We start from the raw sequence: 21,724 nt of genomic DNA on the forward strand, positions 1-21,724 counted from the left end.
GTCTACAGCTCCGACTTTGACCTCCATGAAAACCCAGCTGCGTGCTTCTAAACGAAGACACGGCACGGGGAATGGAAATCAGGATCCAAGGCTGATATTTAATGAGTGTTTTGAGTTTCAGGATTTCAGCGAGGTGTGTTTCCAGCCGTCTCTTTCTGGTCATTACAGCGTTAATGTTGGCGGCCTTCTCAGACTTAATGTGTTCATTCATAAAGCAGTTATAATGTATTTAAACTTTGCTGCCATCTTTGCTGTTTTTATTACAAATCAAACAGGAACAGCTCCTACTTTCAGCTCGCTCTGGTTTCTTTCACGGAGAATAGCCAGCCTTTGTAAGAGAGTGGGCTTTGTGTCATTTACAGGAGACTTTTCTTTGCTCCGGGCAGACGTCCACGTTGTCCAGACTCCAGCCAGGCTGTAACATTTACATAAACTGTGAGCTGTGGAAACGCCTCATTGTTGAGTGACTGTTGATGTGTAAAACGCTCCGTTAGAGACGTTTCTGCATCCTGTTAACGTTCATTCTGTGGTCGGTTAACAGAGTCTGAAATAAACACGAGGTGTTTGTGTTTTAATGACAAAGATAGGCTCAGTGAAGAAACACATCCCAATATTTAGACTCTACGGATCAGTTACGTAACCTAACACATGCCCCGAATGTCCCCCACAACCAAACATAAAGATGGATGAGCAGCAAGAGCCTGTATGTCTCAGGGGTTATCAGGGGGGACCTCAGTCTCTGGTGCTTTGTCAGGTTAGACACACAACTCCTGAAGGGCTCCACAGTTAGCTCAAACATCCAGGGACTGCTGCCCATCATGCTCACTCCCACCTCCATCATACCAACAGGCAACGAGGGGAAATAACAGAGTGTGAAGAGTCTGTAAGACAGAGGACAGGGAGGGCAGAGGAGCTTAACCAAAGCTCACCCTCGTCTGGTTAGGCTGTGTGCTCTACCTCACCTCTTTCCACCATTCACATGAGGAGATTCTCCACCTCCATGTCCGTAGTGGAGCAGAGACGCTGGTTCAGCGCTCCTGAACCAGCGTCTCTGCTCTAGCATTGAAACAGGCTCCAAACTTCAGACCCTGCCCTGATAGCTGGATGTAATGTGAGACCGCATGTTGTTTATCTCTCTAGCTGATTGGAAAAATACAAGAAATCATGTGTTCCAATATATTCTTATGGATCAGTTCCTCAGTATGAGATTCATTGTTAGCACAGGGTGGAGATTCAATCTTTTCTCCACTAGTTTAGCTGTGGAAAAAAATAAAGCTAACTATACAACCAATGAAAATCAAACTAAAAGATTTCAAGGATTCAAAGTTTTTTATTGTCATACCAACACAAGCTGTCGCATGATATGGAACAAAATTTCAACTCTCAAGTCCTGTATGAAACCACAAAGAACACTCAACTAAAAAGGAAGAAAACAGAAATAAATTTAAAAATATAAATATAAATAAATCTAACAATGATCAAAAACAGGAATTAGGGCTGTGAAACGATTTAACTGATTAATCGCAATTAAAAGAAGAAATTCCATAGTTAATCGTGATAATCACATTTTAATCAAATATTTGAAATTTTATAAATTTTTATATTAAAATATTTTTTAAATTCATATAAACAATATACAGCAATTCTGAGCGGAGTCTTTCTTTGGTAATAAAATGATCATGAGTGGAGGGTTATTATTATTATTTTAATTCTTGCTTCAACATTTATTTATTTATTTATCTATTTTATTCTGATCTTGTCAATGCTACCTTATTTTCAACTTTTCTTTCCACTCTTACTCATTTTATTAATTTTACTGTGTTGATTTTATTTTATTTTTAAGTATTTTATTTATTTATATGTCTTTTTTAATTTTACCATTGCTGTTGTTTTCTGTCTCTCTGTTATTAATAATAATAATAATAATAATAATAATAATAATACATTTTATTTAAAGGCGCCTTTCTCTGCACTCAAGGACACCGCACAGATATAAATATATACATACACAAATTTACATTAAAGGAAACAAAATCAGAGTCAGAAATGAAAACAATATAAACTAACAAGGGGTAAGAAAAAAATAGAAACAATAACAAAATGACAGATCAATTGGAGTCAGACGGAGTAGGCGGTTTTGAACAAATATGTTTTGAGTTGTGATTTGAAATGGGGGAAAGAATCTGTGTTTCTGAGTTGAGGTGGCAATGAGTTCCAGAGACGGGGAGCAGAGCGGCTGAATGCTCGGCTCCCCATAGTGGTGAGACGGGCGGAGGGGACAGACAGGTGTATGGAGGAAGAGGATCTGAGGGAGCGGGAGGGAGTGGGAACATGGAGGAGGTCGGACAGATATGGGGGGGCGAGGTTGTGGATGGTCTTGAAAGTCAACAGAAGGACTTTGAATTGAATACGGAACTGAACAGGGAGCCAGTGGAGCTGTTATTCTGTGAAGCACTTTGGGCTGCATGTTTATATGTATGAAAGGTGCTTTATAAATAAAGTTGAGTTGAGGCTGTGGAAGGCAGTTATTGGGAATGTGAATATTTAAAGCAGACCCTTGTAATTCTTGGACACGAGAAAAGTAAATCATGGCCAGGCAGGACTATTTCTTGTCTAAGAATTAAACACTCGTGTCCATGAAATAGTCATACCTTGAGGCTTTTTTTTTTCCAAACTGTCTCCTCTGGGGGCTCGGTACATTTCTACCGGAGGTTGTTTTTTTTCTATGATTGCCATGGACAACAATACTGTTCTAAAAACAACTTTCAAAATGAAAGGTAAAATTAAATCCAAATAAAAATGAACTAAAATTCAAGACCATCACACCCTCGTAGGAGGTCTGAGTTTCAGTATGAGGGCCTGATAAAGGCCTGAATGTCTGTAACCATGTTTTTAATGAGTCTGTAGCCCTGAACAATAAAAGCTTTGTATTCTCTAACCCTCTGAGAGCTTTCGATCAGACCAAAAAGAAATGGACAATCCAGCTAACATAAAGATTTAAAGCCTCTACAGAGTCTCATCCCAATTCTAAGAACATGTAGGAGTTTCCAGGATCTTTTTATTAACAGACTTTTATACTCTCTGGTCTTCAGAGCTCGCCTGAATGTGGGATCAGTCGGAGCCAAATCCAGGAGCAGCAATCAGAGAACCACACCTCGTCCCCCACGGGAGACGGGCCGGCCTGCGCTCATGATGTCACTCTCAGACATCCATCAAAGGGGGAAAGGTGACTCTCCCCCTCTCTTCCTCTCCCCCTCTCTCTCTCTCTCTCCCTCTCTCTGTGACTTACATAATGAGAGGTCTTTATGTAAGTCATAATTACAGTCACATGTCTGTGTTTTTCTTTGTAGCAGGAAGCCCAGAGCGGAGCCGAGGCTGGCCGCTGCCCCGCGAGGCCACACACAGCTCCACACACAGCTCCAGAAGTTCACTGTGTCTGCTGACAAGGTGACCTGATGCCACCAGAACACCTACACCTAGCTTCACTGCATGAATCATTGTCTCTATACTCCAAGTGTTCAAACTTTAAGGTCCATTTGACCTCAGTCTCAGATCTCACTGAGATGAAATCATGTGGATTGTTGTGCGCACAGATGTTCCTCTGTTTCTGTTTTTCTGGCGTTAGAAAATATATATTTAATATAAATAATATGATTTATTAAAACTAACATTTCACTCCTTGGATTTGAGATGAAGCCATGCATTCTCTGTTTGTATAGCACAGGCATTTTCTAAGCAATTTACTAGCAGACACTTGAAGCTAGTTTGTATAGCAGTTTGAACACACTGGGTTAAAGGAGCTCAAAGTTATAGACAGAAATGTCAAAAATGTTACAACTGTCCCCGGTCTCCCCTACCATTGCATTTCTGGCTCTGACTGTGTCCTAACCTCACTGAAATCAAGGATCTCATTGAACACATCAGACACCGAGGGTGCATGCCCCTCATCTGGTCCAGAGAGCCGAGTCCTTTTTTCTGCGCTCTGTTTTCTAACTTCTGATGGAGAACTTCCACTTCTGAGGCTGAGGCTGTAGGATTAGCTTGCTGGCTCTCATTAGCATCCTCGAGGAAGCATAGACGGCTCTCAACTTGAGAAATGCGACTGGTAATTTCAGCGAATTTGCTGTCTGTTGCAGATGTTGTTGCCCATATGGCCTCTAGCTTCTTGTCGTGGGGTTTGCACCTTTCCAGGATTAATGCAGTGAGTTTAGCAAACTCTTTAGCCACCTCACCGGAGAGAGGACTATCAACAGGTGCGTCGCGGTCCTGTGCCTCGCGTAGCGGCGAATTCTTCGGATTAGCTTGGCATGTGTTAGCAGCTTTGGTCGTCTTCACTCCACTGGAGCCTGTTTTTGAGGGATTCGGTGACAAGGGGCCGATAAGAAGTCAAAGCATGGTGCACCTCCGTGAGGCTGTTTCCTTTGCACGTGGGCTCCTCTTAATCAGGTCTCTGACTCTCTCTAGGTCCCCTCTTAATCAGGTCTCTGACTCTCTCTAGGCCTCCTCATCATCAGGTCTCTGACTGTCTCTCTGAGCCTCCTCTTAATCAGGTCTCTGACTCTCTCTAGGTCCCCTCTTAATCAGGTCTCTGACTCTCTCTAGGCCTCCTCATCATCAGGTCTCTGACTGTCTCTCTAAGCCTCCTCTTAATCAGGTCTCTGACTCTCTCTAGGCCCCCTCTTAATCAGGTCTCTGAATTAAAACCTTTTCTTTTTCTTTTTATTTGATTCCTCTGTTTTTGAGTGTAATAACTTTCACATCCTTCTAAAGTGTTAAAAACAGAACTTTTCTTTCCTTCCCCTGCTTCCTCTCAGACTCTGTCTTGGCTCAAAGACAACGTCTCCATGGCCACGCAGGTGTGTTCAGTAGCCGGCTTCGAGGGTCTGGAGGCCGCCCGGAGGAGTCAGCTCGCTCTGGACCAAGAAATCCTCACCAACAGGGCCCGGATCGAGGTGGTTAAAAGGGTGAGCCAAAGCACGCTGTCATGTTCATGGTTTGTCTGCAGACTTCAGCGCTGGACGGGCGCCCTGAGTGAAAAGATCCCCTACATGCTGCAGACCGGGCGCCTCGACAAGCCTGGCTCGAGCATTAATCAAATAATGAGCTGACATTTCATCTGAGACGGCTTAGCTCACCACAGACTTCAGATTAGGTCTACATCTCTCCACATGAGTCCCGGTCCTCAGTCATCACATGCTCTGATCGCTTTAACGCTGCTTCCTCAGGAGGGCCGCGAGCTGGTCCGCGCTCAGCACCCGGGCGGCGCCAGGATCCAGGAGTTCCTGGGCCAGCTGGAGGTCCTGTGGGAGGAGCTTCGGAGGAGGCACCAGAGGAACGCTGTGTTTCTGAGGGCCTCAGAGGAGCTGGGCTTCAGGGTAAGGTTCACAGCAGGCCCCCTGAGTCACCCTGAGTCATGGCGAGGAGGGTTAGTTAGCTCTGGGGTTATTAAGTAGATTTATGGTTCTGAAGGAGGATTCTGGATCCATTCTCTCAGAGGCTTCATGCTGCCACAGACTCTCAGGGTTAGAGACACTTTCATCTTTACCACCTTAACGGGCCGGCCGCTCAGTGAGTCCGCTGAATTTATGAAAGTTGATCCAAAGAACATAAACTGTGCTGCCATATAATTCGATTATGGGATGGAAAGAGGCTGCAGATCCAGATTGATGACTTAGCTGGAAAGCCTGAGTCTTTTATTGCAGGAGAAGTCAAAGCATAGTCCACCTCCATGAGGCTGTTTCCTTTGCACGTGGACTCCTCATAATCAGGTCTCTGACTCTCTCTAAGCCCCCTCTTAATCAGGTCTCTGACTCTCTCTAAGCCCCCTCATAATCAGGTCTCTGACTCTCTCTAGGCCCCCTCTTAATCAGGTCTCTGACTCTCTCTCTGCCTCCTCATAATCAGGTCTCTGACTCTCTCTAGGCCCCCTCTTAATCAGGTCTCTGACTCTCTCTCTGCCTCCTCATAATCAGGTCTCTGACTCTCTCTAGGCCCCCTCTTAATCAGGTCTCTGACTTTCTCTGAGCCTCCTCTTAATCAGGTCTCTGACTCTCTCTAAGCCTCCTCATAATCAGGTCTCTGACTCTCTCTCAGCCTCCTCATAATCAGGTCTCTGACTCTCTCTCTGCCTCCTCATAATCAGGTCTCTAACTCTCTCCCGGTTCTCATAATCAGGTCTCTGACTCTCTCTCAGCCTCCTCATAATCAGGTCTCTGACTCTCTCTCAGCCTCCTCATAATCAGGTCTCTGACTCTCTCTGAGCCTCCTCATCATCAGGTCTCTGACTCTCTCTAAGCCTCCTCATAATCAGGTCTTGTCTCTGCAGGTCGTGAAGGTGCTGCAGGCCCTGGGCAGCCTGGAGGCCTGGCTGGAGTCCGTGGAGCTCTCCATGAAGGAGTCCGCTCTGTCCGGTGACCCCGAGACCATGAGCGTGGCCGAGAGGGAGAGCTGTCTGCTGGAGAAGGAGGTGGCGGCTCGCAGCCTGGAGCTCGGCGCTCTGAGGGAGGAGGTGGAGCATCTGCAGGGTCACAGTCACCCACACACACGTGGACTGCCTGCCCGCATGGAGGAGGTGGAGAGGAAGTGAGTTAGCCAATCAAAAGGATCAATTACTGTGTGTTGTTTTTGGCGCCCCCTGTGGACAAACTATGTAGTCCCACTTAGAGCTCTGGTAAACTGGATTTGATTTCCTGAAAAGTCTTTATCTCGATCCAGTTTAACATTAAAAACCAGGACAAAAGTAAGCCGGGATCCTGGATAGAGTGGATTTCCAAACCCACATCATTCTGGTCATCCGTGCCGTGAGGAGCTCATGTTATGATCTGGACTCTCAGGCTCTGGAGGTTTCACTCATCGCTGCGGTCAGGAACTAAAACATGTCAGTGTTTTTCCGAGAGGTCACAGGGCCGGGCTCGCTCTGCAGGCCCACAGTGGAAGACTTGATTCATAAAACCAGATTTATTTAAGACCAGCAACTCGAGCCAGTAGACCTCTGAACACATCTATAAGTTATATTTGCTCCCTCGTGTTGGCAGAACGTCCTCTCCATGTGCTCACTGAGTGAAGAACCGGAGTCCTGACACGCTCTTCACCCACAGCCGGTCCCTTTGTTTTAAACCGACCCGGTCAGTGTTTGCACGCTGCAGCTCTCCTCAGCTGAACCTGGACCTGGACCTGGACTGACATGTTGTCATGAGCTCTGGCTGCTTCTCCTGTGCATGCAAACATTCCCTCTCTCTGCAGAGATAAAGGGAGGGCTGAGCTGCAGTGTTTCCAGGGCGGGGGTGTTAGAGGGGGGACTGACCCTGGATCAGGTAGAGGCTCTCGCTCTCGCTCTGCAGCTGTCAGACAGTCGTGATGATGTCATTATTTAATACCGCGTATAAGCAACCTAAGGCTCATTTGTTCTGGAGAAAATACTCTTTGATATTTCCTCCCTTCACCCTCTCAAATATAAACTCTGCACAGACCCAGCTCCGTCGTGCCCTGCAGACCAGGATGTGTTTATACCACACATGATATATGATTACATTCCCCGCCCTCAGCATGCGGCGGGGCCTCTGTGATGTGGGTCTGCTGGAGGATGCCGGATGTGGATCACAGTTTAAGTGTCTCTGAAACATCCCCGCTGGTTTTGTGTGTTTGCGTCTCAGGTACCATCGAGTCCGGAGTGCCCTGACCCAGCAGCACTCGGAGCTGCAGGACACACGGATGCTGACTGAGTTCCTGGAGCGGGTGGAGCTGGAGGAGAGCCAGGAGCTCAGCGCGGGTCCATACAGCCTCGGCCAGGTGAGACTTCATCATCCTCTCAGTTATTACACAACATGAGGGACATTTAGGAACCCACCTGATCTCTCTCTCTCTGCGCCTGTCAGCCTCTTCACAGCGAGATCTCCTCAGCTCCTTCACTGCTCGGACTCCAGAGTGGCGGCGGCGGCAGTGGTGGATCTGAGCCCCTGATAGAAAGCATGGGAGACCCCGTGGAGGAGCTCAGAGAAGCTGTAGAGATGCTGAACGACACTGTGAGGGAGAGAGGCCGATCGCAGAGCCACGACCAGGCCATCCAGGAGCTGCAGAGCAAGGTGAGCGGATGAACTCTCTCTGTCTTTGAGTCTGTTGACTCAGAGGGTCGCCCGTCGTTTTTTAATGTTTGTTTATCCGTCCCCCTCTGTATGGTTTTCGAGCCTCTTTACTTTTGGCATAAACAGCTGCAGGAACCACTGGAGCCACATCTGGTTTGCTTTTGTTTGTGGTTATGTTCTTTAATAGGCCCCAAACGAGCCACCACTCCTCCTCGCATGAGTGTTTTTGCACTAATTCGTTTTATTCCTGCACACATGTCAGAATAGCTCATGCACTCACAGCCGCGGGGGACACCGTGACACCGTCTGAAACGCTCATTTGCAATGTGGCTCTCATTGGAAAACAAATAATACACAGTGCTGCATAACGACTTAATGACAGCCTGCGTGTGCTCATGATGACTCTGTGCCTCTCCAGTACGCCTGCCTGGCGGTCCGGGTGGAGGAGACTCTGTCCTGCAGCAAGGAACTGAGTCTGGACATCCTGGAGAGGGAGACGGACATGGCTGTGCAGTGTGAGCTGGAGCGCTGCGGCCTGGACGCTCTGCAGGCGAAGCAAGACCACCTGGAGGTAAGAGAGGACCCTGCAGGTCTAATGATTCATTAGAAGCCCCTCATTCTAATGAGGGGCTTGTGTGATCCAGGTTTCCATGCAGAGAGGGTACAGGTAGAGAATCTAGTCTCATTTTACAGACAGGACTCAGTCTGATCTCATCTTAATCCACCATGAGCAGAACACTTTGCAGCATTTAGCAAGTTGAAGTCTAAGCCTATAGCAGTCTAAGCCTATAGCAGTCTAAGCCTAGAGCAGTCTGAGCCTATAGCAGTCTGAGCCTATAGCAGTCTGAGTCTATAGCAGTCTGAGCCTATAGCAGTCTGAGCCTAGAGCAGTCTGAGCCTATAGCAGTCTGAGCCTATAGCAGTCTGAGCCTATGCAGTCTAAGCCTATAGCATTCTGAGTCTATAGCAGTCTGAGACTATAGCAGTCTGAGCCTATAGCAGTCTGAGCCTATAGCATTCTGAGCCTATACCAGTCTGAGCCTATAGCAGTCTGAGCCTATGCAGTCTAAGCCTATAGCAGTCTAAGGCTATAGCAGTCTAAGCCTATATCAGTCTAAGCCTATAGTAGTCTAAGCTTATAGAAGTCTAAGCCTATAGCAGTCTAAGCATATATCAGTCCGAGCCAAGGTCCAAGCCTGATCCAGCTCTAACTATAAGCTTTATCAAAAAGGAAAGTTTTAAGTCTACTCTTAAAAGTAGAGAGGGTGTCTGCCTCCCGGACCCTGACTGGTAGATGATACCAAAGGAGAGGGGCCTGATAACTGAAGGCTCTACCTCCCATACTACTTTTAGAGACTTTAGGTACGATGAGCAGGCCTGCATGTTGGGAGCGTAGTGTTCTAGAGGGGTAATAGGGCACTTTGAGCTCTTTAAGATACAAAGGTGTCAGACCCTTAAGAGCTTGGACTCACTTTTGGAGACAGCCTCTAGTGGACACTGGATGAACTGCAGCCTGTGTTTTTTTTAATCTCTGTTTTCCAGGTTGTTGCGTCCTCTTGACTTTGCATTGTGTACCTTTTAGCTCGGTGTCATTAAAAAGGGGAAGCCCCCCCCCCTCCTCTCTCTCACACACATTGTTCCACAGCCTGTTTCCTGTTGTGCCAAATTTTCTCACATCTCAAAGCGAGCCGGCCCGCCCTCGCTCTCCGCTGCCAGTGATTTACTGTTCAAACTGCATCAAGCAATCCCGGCAACACACACATAGAGCGTGCAGAAGTTTATTATTCACACAGGATATTTATTTATGCCAGCGTGAGTCACTCCTCTGTTACATGAAAGAGTGTGTGTGTGTGTGAGAAAATCTGGTGGGGTGTGTTTTGCTTCCCGGGGGGTCATGGGTTGGAGGTGTGAGTTTGGTTGATGGTAAAGTTCTGTGTGAGTCATTATTTGGCACACACATGCACACACACACACACACACACACACACACAGCTGTCTGGACTTGATACCGCCGAAGAGCAGGAGTGAGCTAATCTCCCAAACTGAAATCAGTGTGTCGTCAGCAGACAGGCATCCCCCGCTCGGTGCTCTGCAGGCCGACGTGAGCTGAGAAACATTATGGAGGATTTTTCCCAGAGAACGCTCAACACTATTAATTACTGCTCGCCAAGCGGAGGGAAAAATTGGTCAAGATTGCTAGCTTGCGTTAGCGTGGCAGCCCATATGCAGACCATATGGCTCTGCAGCTGAATGATACGCATAGAGCTGCAGGATGAGGTCATACACACATACAATTGGTTTCAGGCTGTCGGAGCGATGCAGAGCATGATGGGAGATGATAGATCTTCACTGTGATGCTCCGCAGATTGACCATGAAGTCATCAGGGGGGAGGTGAAGGAGGTGGAGGACCAGGCCTCCCGGCTGGAGGAGCTGTGCCCGGAGAGAGTGCACGTCCTCGGGCTGAAGATCAGGGCGATGCTGCAGGGCTGGACGGAGCTGGAGAGGAGCGTGACGGAGAACAAGTCACGTCTGCAGGAGTTCGTGAAGCTGCAGCGCTTCTTCAGGAGCTACCTCGGGATGATGTAAGCAGACCTTACCGTGCAAAATGATCACCGTGCATGAGCAGAGATGTTGTGTTTTAAAGATTTGAACATATTACAAGAACGTACATCACAATTATTACCTCTTATTTCAGCTTCAGTTCATACCTTCAAAGCAAAACTTCTTAAACTTCTGATTTATACCAAAACATAAAGTTTTCAGTCCATTCACACTGGAAAAAAACGTATTATAAGGCCCTTCACCTTGAAATAAGCAAAAATCTGCCAATAGAAAAAGTGAAAATTTACTTGGTATGATTTCTTAAAATAAGATGTAATATTTAGAAAACTGTGATCTTAAAATTAGCAGGGAAAACTTATTTTAAGCAATATTTCACCGGTATTTTAAAGCTTAGTGTCTTAGAATAAGACAGAAATGATAAAAATTAGTATTTTTTCACCCAGAAAAAGATTTCTGCACAAATGCATTTCATGTCAACTTCTTCATTTGAGATATATTCACCTTAACTTGAGTTGTATTATAGCGGCACTTCTCTAGGTTTAAGACCATCTTGTACTTGAAATAAGATACAAAGTTTAATTTGAGTATTTTGAGATATAATGTCTTCTCATAGTGAGCTGGATATACTAATATTCAGTCATGTTGTTTTTTAGGATAAGCCAGCTATGCTCTAAAGGAGGTGTTTCATTGTGTGCATGTAGTTTGAGGATGAATATTTTGATCTGATTTAGAAGAAACAGTGTCTGAAAACTGAAACCCACCCTTAAAAAAAAGAACTTTTCTTTCTTTCTTTCAAAACATTATCATAGTGAAAGTTAAAAACACAAACAAACATGGCTGCTGTTAGTACTCACAACTGTCATTCTAGCATTATCCAGTTGTACTGGTGACACGATATCAGGAGAAAAGTTCTAACACATATATAATACTGTAACAGCTCTACTGTTTGTTAAACGTGTTCAGTGTAGATGTTCTTAATTCCTACAGTGTTGACGGTCAGTGAAGGCATCAGGAGAGGTGTAGAGTGTGTGAGCGGGAGAGAGGAGAGACAAGCAGGAGAAGTTCTTCATTCATTCACACATTGATTGTTGTTTTGTTGGTTGTCGTGATCACGGCCGACAGTGACCGGTTATTAAAGATCAACGTGTTCACGACTCAGCTCGTCATCCCTACAGCGTCCGGACAGACGCTACAGTACATCTACATTTCTGTAGGACTTACTAAATGTCATTCATTCTTCTGCTTGTCAGAGCCCCGTGGTGAGAGCTTTTTAGACTCTGATCCGGACTACAGTCCTGAGCAAAGCACCTCATCGGGTCAGAGGGGACAGGCCCGAGGTGGAGCGAGAGAGACAGTCAATAGAGTCAGGGAAAGCAGAGGCAGGAGACGGAGACTCAGAGTGCACACCGGGGAAATGTACGTGCAGGAGGCGAGCAGAACGGCTGGACGGGATTTGAATGGTTTAAAATTTTGGGTCCCAAAAAAAGGTGATTGGTTGGTGTTTTCCCAGGTTTACTCCGACTGTAGATAGCAGCTTTTCTTCGCTCTTTTTTAAGAACACAATATGTATTGATTGCCATCAGGACATAAAGATCATTTTAACCAGTATAACAAAAAGTGGATCTAAATCTGATTACCAACCCCAGCTTTAAATCAAGTTAAGTGTTTGTCTTAAATCAAGATTATCCGTCTTCTACAAATAAGATCTCAGCTTGAAAAATGTCTGAAATGTAAAATAAAACTTGTTTCTTCGAAATTAAAACTCAAAACAAGATCATTTCAAGATTGTTTGACTTAACAAGATATTTAATATGCCTTAAAACAAGTCCCTCTATCTTGCTCAAATGTTACTTGTTAAGTAAATTTATCTTAAATCAAGTGGGAGAAGACATTTAGACTAAAAATGAGACAATTTCACTTGGTAAGATTTTGAGTTTTTGCAGTGCATGTAACTCTAAGTCATGAAAACACTTTTAAAAGTGACCCAAACTACCTTCACTTGTTTTTACTGTCAGATGGTTTCCTCAAACTTAAAGCATGTTGTAGTCATATACCGGACCACATGAAAGAAGACCCTGATAATAAGGCGACCCCCCCTTTTTGTAAGAATAATTTATAAACAGACTTTCTGAAAACTGAATCTTGTTTTGATGAAGGAGAAGCTTCCATGTAAACGTGGCTGTAGGTTGATTTCTCTGCAGGCCGTGGGGATGCTGCGACCCCTTCCCTGCACAGACTCACTCTTAATCCTCAATGAGAACATCTGCACATTAACATATCTTAAAGAGAGGACAGGATGTTCTCGTTGTGGAGCTCAGGTCCCTGCTGAAAGTATAATTTAAGATGTGCAGAGGAGGTCAGCGGGAGTGTGACAGGGGGATGGATGTGTGTGCTATCAGGGAGAGTCTGCTCCTTCTCAATGCATGACTTCCCCTCACAGCCCTGTTCCTCGTCTCCTCCCTCCTCCTCCTTCTCCCTCCTCTGAACAGCTCGTGGACTGAAGACACCAGGTCCCACATTTTCTCTGAGGCCGCCTTGCATCTCGGGAAAGACGGCCAGAAGCCGCTGGCTGCAGAGCTGGACCTGCAGATCGAGCTGAAGTTTGAGGAGTTTGACGAGCTGGTGGCCTCGGGGAGGAACATCCTGCATAAAGAACACCACCTCACACAGATGGTGAGGGGGAACACACGCTGATCACTCACAGCAACTCTTAATATTCAAGTGTGTTCAATGTTTAAACCCTGAGTCATGTCCTGCAGGTAAGAGAGCGCATGGAGGAGCTGAGGAGCATGCTCGGCTGGATCTCGGTGCACTGGAGGGTCCAGAAACAACAGTGGCTTCTCAAGAGGAGCCAACAGGAGGCTGCAGAGGACAACATTTACTCTGAGGCCTCCCTGTGTCCTCCACTGACAGAGGTATGAACTCAGAGGCGCTTTTCTCCCCCTTAGAATAATCCAAAACATGCGTCCTGCTTTCAGAAATGAATCCCAGGTCACCTTTCCTTTGCTCTCTCCATAGAGTCCAGCTCCCGTCTTCGAGGCGTACCCCTCCCATCAGTCCCCAGCCGCCCCCTCTGATGAAGACAGACTGACCGCAGCAGGAGACCTCCCTCCTTCGCTCCCACAGCTGGAGGATGAGAGGCTGCTGGAGGACGGGTACGAGGTCATGCATACCATCACTCCACCAGGCAGCGAGTCCGCCCCCTCAGAGTCTCCAAAACCCTCCATCGTGGTCCTCAAAGACCCAAGCAGTCCCTCTTTAGGGGGCACGGTCAACCTCATCCTCAGCTTTGCTAACACAGGGGACAGCCAGGTTCAGGTGCTGGACTCGCCTGCTGGGACGGATGAGGTGGAGGAGGAGAGCTGTGAGTCCGTCCATCGGGTGAGAGACAAACTCTTTACTCAGTCAGGACGTTACACGTTAAAGACGACGCTGATAACAAAGGGATGAGACAAAACCTCAGACAGGGGACAACTACGAGACAAGGGAGCTCAGGGACTCCAGAAAGGTCTATGGTTAGGAACTTTAATGGGACAGGAAGAGTTAAAGTAAGAGACAGGCAGAGAGAGGAGAGAGAGGGAAAGACAGGATCCCAGTGTGTCAGTTCCCCTGTCGGTCTAAGCCCATAGTAGTCTGAGTCTATATTAGTCTGAGTCTATGGTAGTCTGAGCCTATAGTAGTCTGAGCCTATAGTAGTCTGAGCCTATAGTAGTCTTAGCCTATAGCGGTCTGATCCTATAGCAGTCTGAGCCTATAGCAGTCTGAGCCTATAGTAGTCTGAGCCTATAGTAGTCTAAACTTATGGCGGTGTGAGCCTATAGCAGTCTTAGCCTATAGTAGTCTAAACTTATGGAGGTCTGAGCCTATAGCAGTCTTAGCCTATAGTAGTCTAAACTTGTAGCAGTCTGAGCCTATAGTAGTCTAAACTTATAGCAGTCTGAGCCTATAGCAGTCTTAGCCTATAGTAGTCTAAACTTATGGAGGTCTGAGCCTATAGCAGTCTTAGCCTATAGTAGTCTAAACTTGTAGCAGTCTGAGCCTTTAGTAGTCTAAACTTATAGCAGTCTGAGCATATAGCGGTCTGAGCCTGTAGTAGTCTGAGTCTATAGTGGTCTGAGCCTATAGTAGTCTGAGCATATAGCGGTCTGAGCCTGTAGTAGTCTGAGCATATAGTGGTCTGAGCCTATAGTAGTCTGAGCATATAGCGGTCTGAGCCTGTAGTAGTCTGAGCCTATAGTGGTCTGAGCCTATAGTAGTATGAGCCTATAGTAGTCTAAGCCTATAGCAGTCTGAGCATATACTAGTCTGAGCCTATAGCGGTCTGAGGCTACAGCAGTAAGTAATAAGGTCATGATCCTGTGCACAGATCTCATGTTGAGCGGAGTGTATGGTTACATCTCTTCTCCTGAACGCTGTCTCTTCCTGAGAGTCACCACAGTAAAGTTTATCCTCTGCATGGATCTCCCGCTGCTCCTCTCTTCCTCCTTCACATCCTCCTCTCTCCCCGTTCTCTCCCTCAGCCCGCTGCTCTTCATCCCTCTGCCTGTAAAAGCTTTTGGAGGCGCTGCCAGGGGCTTTTGGAAAACACTTTGGGTAGTTTAAAGCGAAAGAAAAAGATTTATCGGCAGAGTGCAAACGAGGTAAATTGTGCGTTGTGAGTTGCATGCTGCGTCTCGGAGTGTGCACGCACTGCATGCTGGGTAAGGTTGTTGTTTCAGGGCGGCATGCTTTACTAACTCCTGTTCCATACAGCCGGGCCGCAGCCAGGTTTATGAAGACACACAGGCCAAAGTGCCGTCATTAAACCATCCGAGTCAAAGTCAACAGAGCTGAAGGACGTCTCTGAGAGGAGGATCTTTAAAGAGCTCTCTTTACAGATCCGTCAGGACTCTGTCTCTCCTGAAGCCGCCCTCTGTAAACTCAGATGAATGAATGAATCCCCCGCTGACACTCAGACAATTAATCAGCCTGTTCAGATCCAACTTTCCTCTGACCGAGCTCTCTCTCTCTCCACCCGGCTCGTTCAGAGTCTGGACCTGAGCCTGGAAGCTCTGATGACAGAGACGGAAAGAGGGTGATGAGTAAGAAACACACACACAGTCGTCCTCCCGCTGAGCATGCTGACAGACGCTCTCTCTCTCTCTCCTCCTGTCGTTCCAAAGCTGACCTGATGTCAGCCTGCTCTTGTTCTGCTCTCACATCAGAGTAAAAGAAGTGACCTCATCCTCACTTCCTTACAAAACTTCTGCTCCAAAATGGCTCCCAGCAGGAGCGCGTCCTGCATGCCAACACAGGCGTAGTCATTAGACGGAGAACTGGTGCTGAACTCTGCAGCCTGCACGCCGTGATTTATAGTCTGGGGCTTCCACAGAAACAAGAGATTAGTCACAGAGGTGAAAGGTCGACCTATTACAGCTGCACATGACGCCATGTTCAGCCACATGTGATTCTGATTTGGATCTGCAGGCGTGGAAATGAACGTCCACGCTCTCCGGCCTTCATTTCATGTTTGATCGCTCTGCATCGTGTGTGTGCGTGTGTGTGTGTGCGTGTGTGTGTGTGTGGTTTGTTTATCTCTGAGTCCTTTGTTTCCTGGACGTGTGGGACGTTGATGAAAAGAAGCAGACAGTTTGTCCTGAAGTCATCGTTCATGTGTGACAGGTTGAATAACTCTTGTTCTCACAGAGGCCTGCAGGATGCATGAGTCCGCCTGCTGTAGGGGGGGGGATAGTCCGGGTCTGTGAAGAGGTCTATGTACAGTAGATACAGTAGATAAACAATCTGACTGGATGATTCAAAGTTCAGTTTTCTTAAAGAACTATACTACGGTAAAGAAACCATGTGGCTCAGTCTTTGATTGATCCTTAACTGTCTGCCCCAGTCTCACCCTAGACCACACGAAAGAGCTCTCTCTCTCTTAAAGGGACAGTAACACAACTCACTGCTGACAACAATAACATACTGCTTTTTAACTTCACAAAATATCCACATGAAATTAATCAAATTACTTTTAGCTGACTCAACATATTTTATAACTTAACTTATACAATGAAATCACAAATATGAAGATTCACTTTCAACCCAAAACTGTTGATTATTTACACGTCTGAACGAAACTTGGCCCTTACAATTGTTTTCGGCCTCTTACTTTCTGAAAAACACACAATGAAGAGAAACGGTCTTCCATTTCGGAGGTCCAAGAGACTTTTGTTTTCACCGGCGCCATGTTTTTGTTTGTTTTTACTTCCTCTTCCGTCAGTCAGCTGAGTCAGCTCGCGTCTTGATTGGCTTTTGCTCCGGTACACGTGACATCACACACTGAGCGTGCTCGGTTCCTCTCAGAGCATCCCACACACTACAGGGTTTCTAGTTGCAAATATTAAACATGTTCATTATTTATGATCTCTCCTTCTGAGGCCTTTCGAGCGGCTCCGACCGGACAGAATCACTCCTAACCAAGCGGCAACCTCCGGTCTAAAAATATGAGTCCAATGCGGAAGTGTTAAAAGCTGCAGTTCATCGAGGATCCGCTTGAGGCTGGCTCCGGAAGTACCGGAAGTCACATACACATGAATGGGGAAAAGACGATCTTTGCAGCATTAATAAACATGTTTACAGCCTGGTACAAAAGATGAGTGTAGTCTGAATAGCTAATTTCTCGATGTCCTCTCACTGTGAGGGGGGTGAATTTTTTTCTAATTCGGTAATTTAGAAGATATTGAGATTACTAGTCTTCCAATGAGAGGCACAGCTGCCTGCAGGAACACTGCAGCTGTTGGCTAGGAGGCTCAAAGCCCGCCTCTTTACGTCACACTGGCTCGACAGAAGCAATATGGCTGCCGCAGCCGATTGGTCTCAAAACAGCTCTTCAGAAACAGATGGGTGACGTCACGGATCCTACGTCCATATTTTTTACAGTCTATGCTCCTAACACACCCCACACCACAGGAACATCACACACCATGTCGTCTGCAAACATCAGACAATCCAGCCTTTTCCTGGCTTTGATCGTAAGGAGGAGATCAGGACACAAATCAGCCTGATTATCCTGTAGTGTGTACCTGCCATTGATCACTTACCTGCAGCATGTGTGCTGTGTGTCCCAGCTCTCCCTGCCTCCATGCGTCTGTCTCATCGTCATTGATGATTTTTACCCTGCAGTGTGTGTCAGTGACAAAGCTACAACCAGCTACAGAATGTACAGAATGAAAAGTCTTTTTAATATTTTCCTTTTTGCCATTGTTATTGTTAATCGCTCCTTGTGTCTGCAGCTTGATGTATCTAGGTGTGGTTTGTGTTTGTGTTGACCTCGTCTGCAGCGCTGCATCGCTCCTCATGCAGGAACTCTTAAAGCAAAGACTGTAACCTACCGTACAGAGTCTCCTCACCTCATGCCTCCTGAGCTGTCCCTCTGTGTACTGCCTATAGCAGTCTGAGCCTATAGTAGTCTAAACTTATGGCGGTGTGAGGCTATAGCAGTCTTAGCCTATAGCAGTCTAAACTTATGGAGGTCTGAGCCTATAGTAGTCTAAACTTATGGAGGTCTGAGCCTATAGCAGTCTAAACTTATGGAGGTCTGAGCCTATAGTAGTCTAAACTTATGGAGGTCTGAGCCTATAGCAGTCTAAACTTGTAGCAGTCTAAACTTGTAGCAGTCTGAGCCTATAGCAGTCTTTAGTAGTCTGAGCCTATAGTAGTCTGAGCCTATAGTAGTCTGAGCCTATAGTGGTCTGAGCCTATAGCAGTCTGAGCCTATTGCAGTCTAAACCTATAGTAGTCTAAACCTATAGTAGTCTAAACCTATAGCAGTCTGAGCCTATAGCAGTCTAAACCTAATGCAGTCTAAACCTATAGTAGTCTAAACCTATAGTAGTATGAGCCTATAGTAGTCTGAGCCTATAGCAGTCTGAGCCTATAGTAGTCTGAAGCTTGATTTATCTCGGTATGGTTTGTGTTTGTGTTGACCTCGTCTGCAGCGCTGCATCGCTCCTCATGTAGGAACTCTTAAAGCAAAGACTGTAACCTACCGTACAGAGTCTCCTCACCTCACGCCTCCTGATCTGTCCCTCTCTGTATTTATAACATGTCTAACCTCCTCCTCCTCTCCCCACAGGTAAGTACCTACCTGCATGTGAAGGACAGCATCTTGTCAGCGGCTCCCGTGTATGAGAGCATCACGCTGCCTCGTCTAAAGAGCCGCTCTGCAGCCTCAGCCTCCCCTACGTTCTCCTCATCCTCCTCCACCTGCTCCTCCTCGCCGTCCTCCTCAGCGCTCGCCCCTCAGACGGCCAACGTGACCTTCCACCCGTCCACGGCGAGCAGCTGCGGCAGCGGCGGCTCCATCTTCAGCAGCCTGAAGAGGATGGGCAAGAAGAGGAAGAGGAAGAGAGACGCTCGCAGACACACCATCCAGAAGATCATGGGAGTGGAGGAGCAGGCGCAGGGCGGGCCTCGCCGTGACGGAGAGACGATCACGTACGACACACACACGTGGCCTCTGAAGGAAGCTCGGAGGAAGAAGAGTTCAAAGAGCAGAGGAGGAGAGGGAGGAGCGGCGTACGTGAAGAACTCTCTGCTGCTGGACATCGACACCGAGTGCTCAGCGGACGACAGCATCACTCCGTACGCCGTCTCAGAGGGTCCGAACCCTGTCAGGACCCACTGCAGGTTCCTCTCTCTGGGCTCCACGCTGAGCTTCGACCTGCCCAGAGACCGGACGCTGATCCCCAGCATCCAGGACATCATCACCATTGCCCCTCCAGAGTCCAAGACAGGAGCGGGGTCAGATCCAGACCCCCTCTCTCAGAGACACTCGGCCCTGAGCTCCTTCAAACAGACTCGAGCTGCCCCCAAACAGGCAGAGACCAGCTGTCCTCAGACTCAGACCTCATCAGACACAGTGAAAGATGGTCCTGATGTGGACTCGTCTCCTCCTGTGTCTGTGGACGAGGATCAGGATCAGACGGTTCCCTGTAACGACCTGCTGAACTCTGAAAGCGGCGTGCAGGAGTGGGACGAGACAGACGAGAGCAGCCGGTCTGTGTACGTGAACGAACCTGAACCCAATCACGGCTGCCTGAGCGTGCACACGCTCATTAGAGACCTGAAGGGACACGTGTACCATAGATGTTCAAGGCCCCACAGCGTGCACGAAGACGGTCCTGGACTCCACTGTCAGAGTCAGGCGTCTCACATGGTGGTGAACCTGAAGTCCTCGGTGAGCGTCCGTCAGGACTCTGTTGACTCTGGGATCTCCACCTCCAGCAGCATCAAGCTCTGCCCTGAAGCTGCAGGTCAGGAGACCCTGCATCCTAAAGGGGTGTTGGGGAGGATCCTGTCCTTGGAGGTGGGAGGCTGCAGTAAGAGGAGGGAGGACTCAGTGACACCTCCAGGTCCAGAGCAAGAGACGGACCCGGTCCGCCTCGACCGGCAGCAGTTTGAGGAGGAAGAGGAGGAGCTGGAGGACATCTGGAACCAGAAGAGTAACTACAGACAGAGTATCTGCTCTGACATCATGTACCAGCCCAACCAGGAGGAGTCTGAACCCTCAGAGCAGACCAGAGACCCCTCCTCCTCCTCCTCCTCCTCACCTCCTAAAGTCCCCGCTGTGCTCTACAGGAACCTGGCCACGGCCTCAGCACCAAACCTCCTCGTGGCCGAGTTCAAACTGCCCCCCCACATCCAGAGCCTGCTGGGCTACGACAAGGACCTGAGTCCCAAAGGTCACCTCCCCCAGCTGACCGCAGGAGACCGGAGGTCCTGGGCTGCTTTCACTCACAGGGAACCGGCCAATAAGAGTGCAGTGACGGTGAACGAGACGGCGTCCGATCCGGTGAAGCTGCCAGACGTCGCGGACAATCAGAGATACATTTATCAATACAGAGAGGACGAGGAGGAAGAGGAGGAGGGGGAGGAGGCACAGGTGGGGGAGGAGGAGGAGGAGCACGCAGGCTGTGTGAAGGTGAGGTCAGCGTTAGAATAAGTGACGATAAAAACCTCAAACACACAAAACACAGAGGTTTAAAATCTGTTTGTGATGCTTCCTGACGAAAAAAATATACAAGCAGAAATACGAATATGTTACTCTCAAAGTAATATAATAGATATTTAGTCTGATACTTACATGAACAAATCTCCTAAAGGGTCCAACAACACAAACACAGAGGTTAAAGGTCAGGGAGTTAGCTGAGGGGACACCTAGCAGAGAGCTAGTTAATCACTGTTGTAATTTGGCTTTGATCAATTGAAGCATTCCATTCTATTCTGCTTTGATCTGTTCCATTCTATTCTATTCTGCTTTGATCTGTTCCATTCTGTTCTATTCTGCTTTGATCTGTTCCATTCTGTTCTATTCTGCTTTGATCTGTTCCATTCTATTCTATTCTGCTTTGATCTGTTCCATTCTGTTCTATTCTGCTTTGATCTGTTCCATTCTATTCTATTCTGCTTTGATCTGTTCCATTCTATTCTGCTTTGATCTGTTCCATTCTATTCTATTCTGCTTTGATCTGTTCCATTCTATTCTGTTTTGATCTGTTCGATTCTATTCTATTCTGTTTTGATCTGTTTCATTCTATTCTATTCTGCTTTGATCTGTTCAATTCTATTCTATTCTGCTTTGATCTGTTCCATTCTATTCTATTCTGCTTTGATCTGTTCCATTCTATTCTATTCTGCTTTGATCTGTTCCATTCTATTCTGCTTTGATCTGTTCCATTCTATTCTATTCTGCTTTGATCTGTTCCATTCTATTCTATTCTGCTTTGATCTGTTCCATTCTATTCTGCTTTGATCTGTTCCATTCTATTCTATTCTGCTTTGATCTGTTCCATTCTATTCTGTTTTGATCTGTTCCATTCTATTCTATTCTGTTTTGATCTGTTTCATTCTATTCTATTCTGCTTTGATCTGTTCCATTCTATTCTATTCTGCTTTGATCTGTTCCATTCTATTCTATTCTGCTTTGATCTGTTCCATTCTATTCTATTCTGCTTTGATCTGTTCCATTCTATTCTGCTTTGATCTGTTCCATTCTATTCTATTCTGCTTTGATCTGTTCCATTCTATTCTGTTTTGATCT

General features: G+C 46.9%; 1 protein-coding gene across 1 annotated transcript in view; it reads left to right on the plus strand.

Moving 5' to 3' along the window:
* Positions 1 to 21,724, plus strand: part of LOC117811970 — a 57,412-nt gene that overhangs the window by 24,856 nt on the left and 10,832 nt on the right. The window contains exons 12-24 of the mRNA XM_034682479.1: positions 3,093 to 3,226; positions 3,351 to 3,447; positions 4,815 to 4,964; positions 5,226 to 5,375; positions 6,326 to 6,582; positions 7,653 to 7,788; positions 7,875 to 8,081; positions 8,500 to 8,652; positions 10,447 to 10,664; positions 13,134 to 13,317; positions 13,404 to 13,559; positions 13,663 to 14,025; positions 18,758 to 20,605. Of these exons, the coding sequence (XP_034538370.1) occupies positions 3,093 to 3,226; positions 3,351 to 3,447; positions 4,815 to 4,964; positions 5,226 to 5,375; positions 6,326 to 6,582; positions 7,653 to 7,788; positions 7,875 to 8,081; positions 8,500 to 8,652; positions 10,447 to 10,664; positions 13,134 to 13,317; positions 13,404 to 13,559; positions 13,663 to 14,025; positions 18,758 to 20,605 (4,053 nt within the window). The remainder of the gene's footprint in view (positions 1 to 3,092; positions 3,227 to 3,350; positions 3,448 to 4,814; positions 4,965 to 5,225; positions 5,376 to 6,325; positions 6,583 to 7,652; positions 7,789 to 7,874; positions 8,082 to 8,499; positions 8,653 to 10,446; positions 10,665 to 13,133; positions 13,318 to 13,403; positions 13,560 to 13,662; positions 14,026 to 18,757; positions 20,606 to 21,724) is intronic.

The sequence above is a fragment of the Notolabrus celidotus genome, chromosome 4 (genome assembly GCF_009762535.1).
Source record: "Notolabrus celidotus isolate fNotCel1 chromosome 4, fNotCel1.pri, whole genome shotgun sequence".
Classification (NCBI taxonomy): Eukaryota; Metazoa; Chordata; class Actinopteri; order Labriformes; family Labridae; genus Notolabrus; species Notolabrus celidotus.